This window comes from Halichoerus grypus, chromosome 5 (assembly GCF_964656455.1).
Source record: "Halichoerus grypus chromosome 5, mHalGry1.hap1.1, whole genome shotgun sequence".
Classification (NCBI taxonomy): Eukaryota; Metazoa; Chordata; class Mammalia; order Carnivora; family Phocidae; genus Halichoerus; species Halichoerus grypus.
This window is the reverse complement of record NC_135716.1, coordinates 124,065,334-124,077,021: the sequence shown is the minus strand read 5'-3', so window position 1 is coordinate 124,077,021 and position 11,688 is coordinate 124,065,334. Positions and strand designations below refer to the sequence as shown.

The following is an 11,688-nucleotide window of genomic DNA, read 5'->3' as shown; positions in this document are numbered from 1 at the left end:
TCAGTAGGTCAGGAGCTGTTCTTCAAAGAGAAAGTGGTTGTTGGCAGCAGAGGGCATGCCTGTACTCCAAAATCCTAAGGGTTTGCCTATGATTCTTATATTGGGATTTATCCGAGGCTCCATCAATCTGTATCTGCTACAATATTCCATATACCCTTGAGCTGAATTTTGAAAAGGGGGCTATCAGGCTGCCATGTTGGGAAAGAGCTTTCTAAGAGTACCATGAACAAAGGGCAGTAGTATTTAGGAATCTGCCAGTGCTCTAACAGGGCTAAAATACAGGTTTTGATCTGGGAGAGGCAGGGGAATACGTGGGGAACTGGCAATAGATGTATGCTATCCTAGGGTAGTTGTGTTTTATCCTATAAGCCAGTGGTTCCCAAATTTAGGGTGAATCAGAGTCACCTGGAGAGCTTGTTAAAACATGGATGGTAGTTTGGGGATGGGACCTGAGAATCTGCATTTATAAAAAACTCCTGGGTGATGCTGATAGTCTTGCTCTGGAGACCACACCTTGAGAACTACTGCTAATAGCAACAGAAAAGAAATAAACGGTTTTAAATAGGAAAGTATAATAATTAGATTTAAGTTTGCTAAGATCATTCACAGGTAGAGATAGAGCAGATGGATAAGGAAGATATAGCATAGGAGAAATGAGACCAGTTACAAGACAAAAATGATTGTGTTAAGAGATTATGAGGGCTTGGAGTTAAAGTTAACAATAGAAATGGGAAGGAAGGAGAAAATAATTTCAAAAAATATTTAGCATTTTTTAAAACGCCAGATACTATGCCTAAACATTTTGCCGTGGATTTTTATGGAACTCTGGATCTTTTCAAAGCATTTGAGATCCTGGCAGAGAAGAAAGTGCTATAATGACAAAGGATGGAATAAACTTTCTTTGGGGGAATATATTTAATTCCCAGAAAAGAAATGTCAGTTACAAACTTGAAGCACATCAGCAAAACTGAATCATCTTTTATATTAATAACCACAAGAATGGTAAATTTTTAAATTTTCTATTTAAGTAGGAATAATCCATTTTCACCTTTTAAATGATACAGACTGCTAAAATGTTAAAGCAGTCCCATAGTGTTATATTGAATCATAGAATTTTATCTTTTTAAGAATTATATTACTTTTATACTTAAAGGAATCTTAGGTGGTTCCGTCCAACTCTCAGTTCTGTTTAAAACAATCAAACAGGGGCGCCTGGGTGGCTCAGTCGTGAAGCGTCTGCCTTCGGCTCAGGTCATGATCCCAGGGTCCTGGGATTGAGTCCCACATCAGGCTCCCTGCTCTGTGGGAAGCCTGCTTCTCCCTCTCCCACTCCCCCTGCTTGCGTTCCTGCTCTATTCTCTCTTTGTCAAATAAATAAATAAAATCTGTAACAAACAAACAAACAACCAGTGAGGAAACTGGTGTCCAGAGCTGTTAAATGACATTCCCACAAGCTAATTAGTGATAGAGCTTAGACTAGGTTTCCTCACTGCTGGTTTGGTGTTCTGCATTAACCACATTATTGATTATTATCGGTTGTTCACAAAATAAAATTCAAACTTCTTCCTGGTAGTCAAGACGATATATAATCTGGTACAAACCTGCTTTTTCAATTATATATGTTCATACTCTAACCCTAGGGACAAGTTTGTAAGATAAATCATTCACATCTACTTATGTTTGGCCTCTGTAGGAAGAAAGCCCCCGAGTTTTTCTCCTTGTATCCTTATATCATTCTAATTTCATCTTCTGTCAAAATCAAGCTCTACCTCAGATGTGAGACATTCCTGATCAGAATCAATCTTTTCCTCATTCTGCTTCCTTCTGGCAGAGCTTATTATATTCCACCTTGTATAATTAACAGTTATGTAAATCTTCCTCACTAGAGTGGGTCTTCTTGGAAATTGACTTTTCTTCCCCAGCCTTTAAGTCAGGCCTAATGCAAAACAACTCCTCAATAAGTGTTGGATTGGATTTACGCTGAATAATTTAAATAGTAGACATTTTGTAAAATTTATATAGTATTTTTATTTAAGATAGATGTCCAAGAAGGTAGATAATGCAAAATGTTTTTAAGCAGAAGAAATTATGTTTATTTATCCTAGAAGCAATTTGGAAGAAGTAGACTATGTTTTTAAAAAATATTTAAGTAAGCTCAAAAATAAATAAAATCTTTAAAAAAAAAAAAAAAGGGGGCGCCTGGGTGGCTCAGTCGTTAAGCGTCTGCCTTCGGCTCAGGTCATGATCCCAGGGTCCTGGGATCGAGTCCCACATCGGGCTCCCTGCTCCGTGGGAAGCCTGCTTCTCCCTCTCCCACTCCCCCTGCTTGTGTTCCTGCTCTCGCTATGTCTCTCTCTGTCAAAAAAATAAATAAAATCTTTAAAAAAAAAAAAAAATATTTAAGTAAGCTCTACACCCAACATGGAGCTTGAACTCACAACCCTGAGATCAAGAGTCACAGGCTCTTCCAACTGAGCCAGCCAGGCACTCCAGAAGTAGACCATTTTGAATTAAATATTAAATACAATGTATCACAAAGATAGATTGTTTGATTACTTTCTCGTATAGTTTATAACCTGAAATACTCATTCGCTAAATAAATGTAGTTTAGGATTTGATTTAATGAGCAGATAAAAATGTGATCAGCAAATGTGAAATTTCCTATTACACTTTAAAATGAATGAATTGCAAGTGTTTTTAATATTTCTCTTATAACTTATATTCACAATTTAAAGCAACTTTTCTTAATCCAAAATGTTTGGAATAAAATGTTCTGATTATATCGAATAATTAAAATATACCATATTCAGATAGCCTATTTTCAAAGTCTGAGTACAGTGAAATATGTTGTATGAAAACTGTTATCAAACACAGAACACATATTTGATTCAGAAGATACTACAGGATCTTAGAGTATGTCATTCATTTCATTATGAATATCTATTGTGTTAGTTAGTAACTAATGTTTCTTAATTATTTACTACATGCTGAGTACAATGTTACTTCATCTGCAGATGTTATTTCATGTAACCCTCTTATTTACCGTAAGAAATAAATATCTTTAAGCATGAAAAATTAGCCAAGAGAGATGAAAAGATTTGCCCCAAATCATTGTCGACTATCATATAATAGCATGATGACTTCAATCAGTTCTCTTAATGTAAAACTCATGCACTTAATTGGTATCCTGAACAGCTTTCTTGATTTATAACAGTTGTGGAAACTATAGAACATTATACCATCTCTGTAGAACATTCCCTTATGGCTGATTTTGTCCTTTTTAAAAACATATATATTTTTATTTGTTTACTTGACTTTTGAAAGGAAAGTGGAAGGCAGGATGCCCGCTTAAAAATTCCATTCAGATTTTCAGGTTATATCTATGCCATGCTAATCAACATTCTCTGCATTCTGCTTGGCAGATATAAACTTCAGCCCTGTCTCTATTATAAAATTATAGCAAAACCTGAATTATGTTATTTTAAATGACTGAGGTTATAATGATTAGTTTACAGATAAAATTCTTAAAAAACTTTCTGGGTAAATTCAGTGTTCTAATTTTAACGAACAAATGTGGCAAAAATATTTGGATAATATTTACTGGTATATTTTTTCAAATAAAACCAAGGAACAAAATGAAAAATGCTTGGCCATGTTTGAGAAACTACCACTTCCATGTATAAGTTTAAAATGGAACAGTTGGAGACAATTATCTCATCACCAGCTAATGACTCTCAAGTGCTGACAATCTTTCACATTTTCCACCAGTGAATGGATTGTAGCATTCATTTTTTTTTATAAAGATTTTATTTATTTATTTGACAGAGAAAGACACAGCGAGAGAGGGAACACAAGCAGGGGGAGTGGGAGAGGGAGAAGCAGGCTTCCCCAGAGCAGGGAGCCCGATGCGGGGCTCGATTCCAGGACCCTGGGACCATGACCTGAGCTGAAGGCAGATGCTTAACGACTGAGCCACCCAGGCGCCCCATCATATTTTTGATATGTAACATAATTACTCCAGAATTTCAACTCTTAGGTGAGATATTTTTCCTTAGAGAAATTATATCTTTTTGTCTTTACTATCTCTTGACCTTAAAATTACTGTAATAATTATTTTCAAAAGATTATTTAGGTTATTGCTTTTACTGAAAGTATGTTTTACTCCATCTACTCTTTTGGGTTCTGTATGAAGGAAATTATTTGCCCAACTCTGAAAGAGTCCTCAAAGGCTTGCATGTCAACTAATTACTCCTACTATTTTCAGTTTTGTATACAGTTCTTAAATGAGTAAAATATATGACTTTTGTATGTGGCTGCTAAATTCCATGCAGCTCCTCCATATGTATGTTATTATAGAATTTGTTAAATCAGCTTACCGTTCACATCTGTTCTTGCTTTTTCACTGTTTTATTTACCATAACCTTAGTGATGCAGAGTAATTTGGACTCCATGCCCGAGGGCTTCTTCCAAGTATCCCTGGATGAGATAACGTATGTAAAATACTGAGCTCCCGAATGCACATTCTCGTTCATCATTTTACTTGTGTAAGGAAACCTTACTGAAAAATAGTAAAAGTCGATAAACGAAGACCTCCAAAGAATTATGTTTGATTATGTATAGGAAATACTACCCTACTGAAAGAATTTCAGTACCCACCTAGAATGGCCTTACCCTTCTCTACACTCCTTTCTGTTGCCCAGCTCCTCCAAGATGTAATGTCTACTGTCATCTACTCATATAATATGCTCTGCAGATTACCTGTATGAGAATTACCTGGGGGTGGACATGAGAAAATGTGGATTGTTGGAGCCCATCCCAGATGAACCAGAATATCTTAGGATGGGGCCTGGACATCTGCATTTTAGGTAACTCTCTCCTCCTTCACTTATAATTCATATGCACACTAAGTACCCACTGTAGTTAGTTCTACTGTTATCCTTGAAGCCCCTTTGAGGGTATTAATTCCCTCCTCTGAATCCCTGAGGCATTTATCTTTCATATATTCACGTAGAGCACTGCTTTCCTTCTCACTGTTTTGCAGTGACTCTGAGAGAAATGAAATATATGTATACTGAACTCTAAGTCTTATCCTGTGGGTCTCAGGATATTGTGTTTACTTAAGGTTTTAATTCACATTAACTTCTTTAGCCAGGTTGTGAGTTCCAAGTTAATGTATGAGAAACAACAAATAATCACTAGAAAAAATATGACGAACTTAGCTTCACAAAAGAATACTGAGCATTAAGGCAGACACACGGTTGGTGCTCAGTGAACACTTATTTCTTATTGATTCCTAACTTTATTCTTCCCACTATATCACTTCACCTTTTTCCTCTTCCCACTTTCTAGTTCTCTATTTCCAATTATTCCTAACAAAATTTACTTGAATTTCAGCTAAATGAGAGTTATTTCCTTGCCCACTTGTCATCTTCAGTTGTTCATTGTTGCCATGCAACTATAAAACATGCTATCTTCAGTTCCAGGGAAAATTGCATATGGTTTGACAAAGGCTGCGTTTATTTTCTCTCAAGTATTTGCTTACTGGATACATATATAACTAGAAGGGGGAGGGGAAATTGTTGGGGGGAGGGGTGGACAGTGTATGTTTCTTCAGCATACCTTATCTTACATGTTCTAATTAGAGGCTATATTTGCTGAGCAAAACAAATTAGTAAATTTGTCTTATGATTCATTTGATGACTACATGTTTTCTTATAAACAAGTTAATATTATTGCTTTAGGCAGACATTTAAGGTTATATTAATTTAATCTTAGAATTTTTTTATGATTCATTCATATTTGATTTTAGAGTTGATACTTTTAAGCTGTTAGAAACGCCAAGTGCTACTGAGTGGAAATATTGTAGATCAATAACATGGGTTGGACTGTAAGCCTTGATGTAAAGTGCAGATTTTATTTATTTTTAAGATTTTTAAAAAATTTACTTGACAGAGAGCAAGAAAGCACAAGCCGGGGGAGCAGCAGAGGGAGAGGGAGAAGCAGGCTCCCCACTGAGCAGGGAGCCCAACGTGGGGTTCAATCCCAGGACCCTGGGATCATGACCTGAGCCAAAGGCAGACGCTTAACTGCCTGAGCCACCCAGGCACCCCGTAAAATGTAGACTTTATACTTTCGATTAATTGAAGTTAATTCATTTATTTTAGGTAGTAAGAAAGGTCAATTTATTTTATCAGTCATACTTACTGATTATCTGTTATATACATAACAAATACGTGAGAATCTGGAGAGGATACTAAAGAGGAATATGAAACATGGTTTCTACCATCAAGGAACTGTGTGGTAGGTAGACAATTTGCCATATGTGAAAAAAGTCAGCATATATGCAAATACAAAACTCTCTTGTAAAGAACTATTTCTAGAACATTAGATTGTACTTTAGGAATTCAGGAAAGTGAGGGATTAGGTGGGCTGGTGTGCCAGTCTCTCTAGACCAACTTTAATCTTTTTTAGTTTTTCCCAGTGGCATCTGCAGCCTGGGCCATATAAACAGAGACTTTCTTCCCTCTGGCATCTGGTTTAGTGTTGACTCTGAATAGGTGATCTGAGGGAGGGAGGAGAATGAGGTCAGGGCAGGCACATTTGTGGGGTCTAGGGCAAGAGTACAAATGGAGGTCCAGATACCATATCTTAACCATGGAAAACTAATTGCTTAAAAAAACAAATTGTCAAATAATATATGTTCTATTCTTCTATTTTTTTAAAAAAGACATTTATTTGAGAGAGAGGGAGAGAGAGAGGGAGAGAGAGAGAACAATCAGAAAGGCCAGGGAGAGGGAGAGAGAATCTCAAGCTGACTGTGCTGAGCGTGGAGCCCTACATGGGGCTCAATCTCGTGACCCGGAGATCAGGACCTGGGCTGAAACCGAGAGTTGGATGATTAACTGACTGCACCACCCAGGTGCCCCAATATCCTTCTGTTTTAACCAATATATTTTCATAATGATCTGAAAGTGAAGTACAAATTTAGAGTTCCTCAGTTCATCAGAGTTCCACACTAGAAAGTAAGAACATGGGGAGAAAAGGGTCTCTGCCTACAGTCTACCTATTATATTCTTACCCAGCTTCACCTCCTCCCATTGACTTTCCTTGGCAAAGAGCTGCTCCTTGACTACCCTCAGGCACAGGGTTGTGCCCACCAGCAGTGCTGGCTGTACCCTAGGAAAGCCTATACAGTTTCTGGAAGGAGATTTGGGGCCACTTTGGCAGGGAAATCCAGGGTCCTGGGTATCTAGAGCATGGTTTAGAAGGGACAGCATGAGTTCTGGGTGGCCACAGCCCCTTGACTCTGCGGACTCCATACTTTGTAGGGTTTTGTGCCTCTGAAGGAGAGCTGGAGCAGAGGCTCCTTTTGCTCAGGTCTAAGAGTATTGGGTCAGGCTGTTCATTTCCTCGGCTGCTTTTCTTCTAGATTGCCTCTGGCTAGAGGCTTCCTTCAAACAAATGTCACAGGTCCTCTCAAGGTGTTTTTGTCTACAGAACTTTTTTTTTTTTTTTTAAGATTCTATTTATTTATTTGACAGAGACAGAGATAGCGAGAGCAGGAACACAAGCAGGGGGAGTGGGAGAGGGAGAAACAGGCTTCCCGCCGGGCAGGGAGCCTGATGTGGGACTAGATCCCAGGACCCTGGGATCAAGACCCGAGCCGAAGGCAGACGCTTCACGACTGAACCACCCAGGCGCCCTGTCTACAGAACTTTTAAATTCCTCACTGCTTTGGACTTTGGGATAGAAATGGCCCTGGGATACAATACTATATGTTATGAGTATATCTTAACCACCACCTGCCCGGTCCCTTTGTCAAACCATCACCAAATATTCTTAATTTGAGTGTACCATCTGTTTTCTTCTGGGACTGTGGCTAATACAGCTGGTTCTTTGAGTGAGATTGTACATGAAGGTGAAGTTAATGTAGGCCTCAAGGCAAAGAAAGATAGGATTTAGAAATTAAACGGAATTGAAAGGCTGTAGAATCCAACCTTCCTACCCTATGCCAATAGTTTTGCTCTGTTTGATATTTTATTTGACACAGCTTAAAAGCATTCTTGGAAGTTTTTCTTAATTTCACACCCTCTTGTTTTCCTTCACACTGCTTGGATATTGAGAATATACCTGCCATATACCCTAGGGTGACTCACCTCTCTTCCTACTTTTCTTTAATCAAACTTCAGTGAGCCTTTTATTCATACAATATTTTGTGAAAGTTATTTGGCTTTCACTTGATGGGAATGCATCATTTACACATTAGATTTTCTCTACCTTTTTCTCAGCACAAGACAAAGTAATATTATTTGGTCTTATAGCAATCATAAACACAAAGGCAAATTCAAGCTCTGAGATCCTGTGGCAGTATTCCCTTTTCAGGAAATATGAACCAGAATATGTTTAATTTTTAAAGCCCATATGAACTGGAATATGTTCATACTAATTCTAAGTCATAGAACATAACATAAAACGAAAATATTAAAATTATTCTAAAGAATTAACAGATCCCCTTCTTCCCTCAGGACATCTGCTAACCTTAATTTGAGAAACATGGATTTTCAGGACTGAATTGATGTGAGAGATGGGGAAAAAATTTGGTATGATGACTCAAAGATGTCTGGTTTGGATTAGAGTACATTATCATATTTTCTGAAATCAGGAGTAAAAAAAAAATGCTTTGAGTGAAAAGGATGAGTTTGTAAAATCTCACTTTGGGTTTCCTGCAGTACATTTTCTTTGTGGTAGACTGAGCTGCAGATATAAGTTTGGAGGTGAACAACATCTACTGAAACCAAGAGAACAGATGTGGTCATTCAGGGAGAGCATGCAGAAAAGACCACCAAGAAAAATAATAGCCTCAGAGAAAACAGTTCCTGGAAAGTAGCAGTTAGCAAAGAGGAGAGAGGTACGTCAAAACAGAGGCATGTTTTAAGAATGAAATGGTCAATGCCATCAGATACTCTAAAAGGTCAATTAAGATAAAGACTGAAAAGAGTTAATCGTATCTGATGATTAAGAAGTGATCAGAGTACAAGCAATTTCAGTGGAGTGAGGGCAAAGTCTGATCACAGTGAGCCTAAGAGCAAAGGGGGAAGTGAGGAAAAGCAGCCTATAATTCAAGATTATTTTTGCTTTGTTGTGAAGATGTAGCTGGAGGCCACTGCAAAGGTGGGACTTGAAAACAGTGTAAAAGATCTGGGCTTCAGACCACCAGTGAGTGGCACCAGATGGGGAGAAGGACAAGAGCCAACAGGTAGCTTAAAAATACAGATTCTAAGAATCGTTGAATCACTATGTTGTACACCTGAAATTACGTTATTTACAATTCCGGTGTAATACGTTAATTACACTGGAATTGAAAAAAAAAGATCCTAGAAGAGTGAAGAGATTAGGGCAAGGGTCAAATAAAAAGAAGAGATTTCTTCGGAGTTTGGTGATGGGAAGTGGGTGAAGTTACACAGTAGGATGGGAAATTGAGGGAGCTCACACATTTAACAGAATGGCTTCAATTTCCTCTGTAGAATAAGCGGCAGGGTCCCCTGCAGAGACCAAGAACGGCGCATGACTTGGGGAGAGCGCCGGACACTTGGGAGAGAAAACTGCCCGGGGCGGCGGGGAGTAAAAAGGGTTACTGAGAGGCGCTGAGGGCCGGCTGGAGCGTTTGACTAGGAGTTGAACATGGCACCAATCTCAAAACTTCCCCTTCCAAGTCCGCCGAGCAGGGTGTGAGGCGCCGAGAAGGCCGATGAAGGTTGACTTCTACTTAAATCCCTACCCCAGTGGCCCAATCCTGTGCGAGAGCCTACCTCAGCTTCGTGAAAAGCACCAGAAAGGCCACCGTGTTTGTATTCTAAGACGTGTTGTTCTGTAGCTTCAGCATCTCAAGGCTTTGACGGAAATCGAACCGTTTTTTGTTTTGTTTTTGTTCTTGTTTTTAAAGGCGGGGAGATTATATGCAGGAATGGGCCCAACTCTTCCTCTCCCCACATCTCCCCGGAGGGAGGGCAGGTGGCCGCTGCGGTCCAGGTGCCTCTTCTCGCGGCGGAGGAGGGGGCTGTGACCCGGCGCCGCCAGGCGGAAGCACCTCTGCCATTGGCCCAGCGGCGGCTTTTACCTGACCGCAGCCCCGGGGCCCGAGCGCAAAGTCCGCGACATTCAGCCGGACAGGCGGCGGTCAGCAGCGCAGGTGGCCCGCCGCCCTCGGCCAGGCAAGATGCTCCTGAGGTTTCGGAGAAAGGTGAAAGCCAAGTCCAAGGAGGCCGCCCAGCTGGTGAAGGCCGAGCCGGTGGGCGCGGGCGGCGGCGTTCTCCCGGACCCCCCGCCTCCCACACGCAAGGTGGTTTTCCACGCGCAGCTGGCCCACGGCAGCCCCACGGGCCGAGTGGAGGATTTCACCAACATCCGGGAGCTCTACGCCAAGATCGCGGGAGTGTTTGAGATCTCAGCGTCTGAGGTAAGGGCTGGGTGCTCAGGCTCAGGCTGGCGCGCGCGCCCCCCCTCCTCCCGCGCGCCCCCCCCTCCTCCCGCGCGCCCCCCGCCTCTCCCACGTGCCGAGCCGGCTTAAATTGGCTCCGGCTGGCAGGGCGCCGCGGCGCCGAGCCCCAGGTCGGATGCAGCGCGGAGTCAGCCTACAGCGCCCCGGGCGAAGTGAGGCGGGGAAAGGTAAGTCCGGGACCCGAGAAAGTCGCGTTCCCCAGGCTCCTGGCTTCTGGGAAACCGGGGTCGACCTTTCTTCCTCATGCAAATGAGTATGCTTTAGTTGTCCCGGAGTTAGCCGTTCCGGGTTTAAGCGCCTCCCCAGAGTGGAGATCTGACTGAGCACGTTAACACCCTCCACTTCATCTGGACTTTACTCTCCTTCCTCTGCTGGGGGGAGAGGGTCACGCGGAGCATCTCCCAGATTAAGGAAGGGTGAGAAAAGGGCCTGCCAGGTGATAGCAAACTGAGGTCCACTTAGCCCCTCAGATGTCTTGTCTAGCGCCAAACACCAGAGTCCCTTTGGTGGTATTCCCAAGAAGTTGATCATACCAAGGGTGCATAACGGAAGAGCATTATAGCTAACTCCATGGGATTAGTTAACAAAACTTTCAGAGGGAAAATCGGCTCTCAGTTTTTACACCCTATCCTTTAAAAGGGGCTGAACTTCGCATTAGGTAGATTGACTGCATGCGTGTTTGGAACTGAAGTTTGCTATGGGCGTGACGTAGAAAGCACTAATTTATGTGGGTGTTTATGGGACTACTTTATTTATGCTTACCTGAGCGAACTGCAGATGCAAGAGAAGTTAGCCCAAGGAAATATTTTGTCCACATCTCAAAGAAAAGCATGAGATGTTGCCCTGGACTCCAGGGAGTGCAGAGAGCTAGCTGCTTTTGAATGGCACAGAGCTGCACTTGGATTTCTGTTCTTTAATGTTGTTTATCAGGTCTGCTCAAATAAAATTGAGGTCGCGGCAAAATTCCAAGGGGAGATGAAAGAGAGCTTGAAGTGTAACCTTTTGTGCTTTCAGGGTTCCCAGGCACTGAGGGGCAAATCACAAACTCATTTCGTGAATTATTTATATTGACCTGGAGTAGTAACAGTGTTTCGCGTTCAATTCAAAAAGCACTTTCACGGGAATAATGTCATTTTTTTTCTAGGAGAAGCAGGTGGCGTGTAGTTCATTGGGTAGCTAAGGACAGGATT

At 41.2% G+C, this 11,688-nt stretch overlaps 1 protein-coding gene and 1 long non-coding RNA gene across 2 annotated transcripts in view; one reads left to right on the top strand and one right to left on the bottom strand.

Annotated features, from left to right (window-relative positions):
- Window positions 1–6,140: 6,140 nt before the first annotated feature.
- Window positions 6,141–10,471, bottom strand: LOC118549152 (uncharacterized). Its single transcript, XR_004923941.2, has 2 exons — window positions 9,810–10,471; window positions 6,141–6,562 (listed from the first exon to the last, which is right to left on the bottom strand). It is a non-coding gene; the product is annotated as an uncharacterized LOC118549152 (long non-coding RNA).
- GIPC2 (GIPC PDZ domain containing family member 2) overlaps window positions 10,171–11,688 on the top strand; it is a 74,355-nt gene continuing 72,837 nt past the window's right edge. The window contains exon 1 of the mRNA XM_036113409.2: window positions 10,171–10,456. Coding sequence (XP_035969302.2) covers window positions 10,217–10,456 — 240 coding nt within the window. The 5' untranslated portion in view covers window positions 10,171–10,216. The remainder of the gene's footprint in view (window positions 10,457–11,688) is intronic.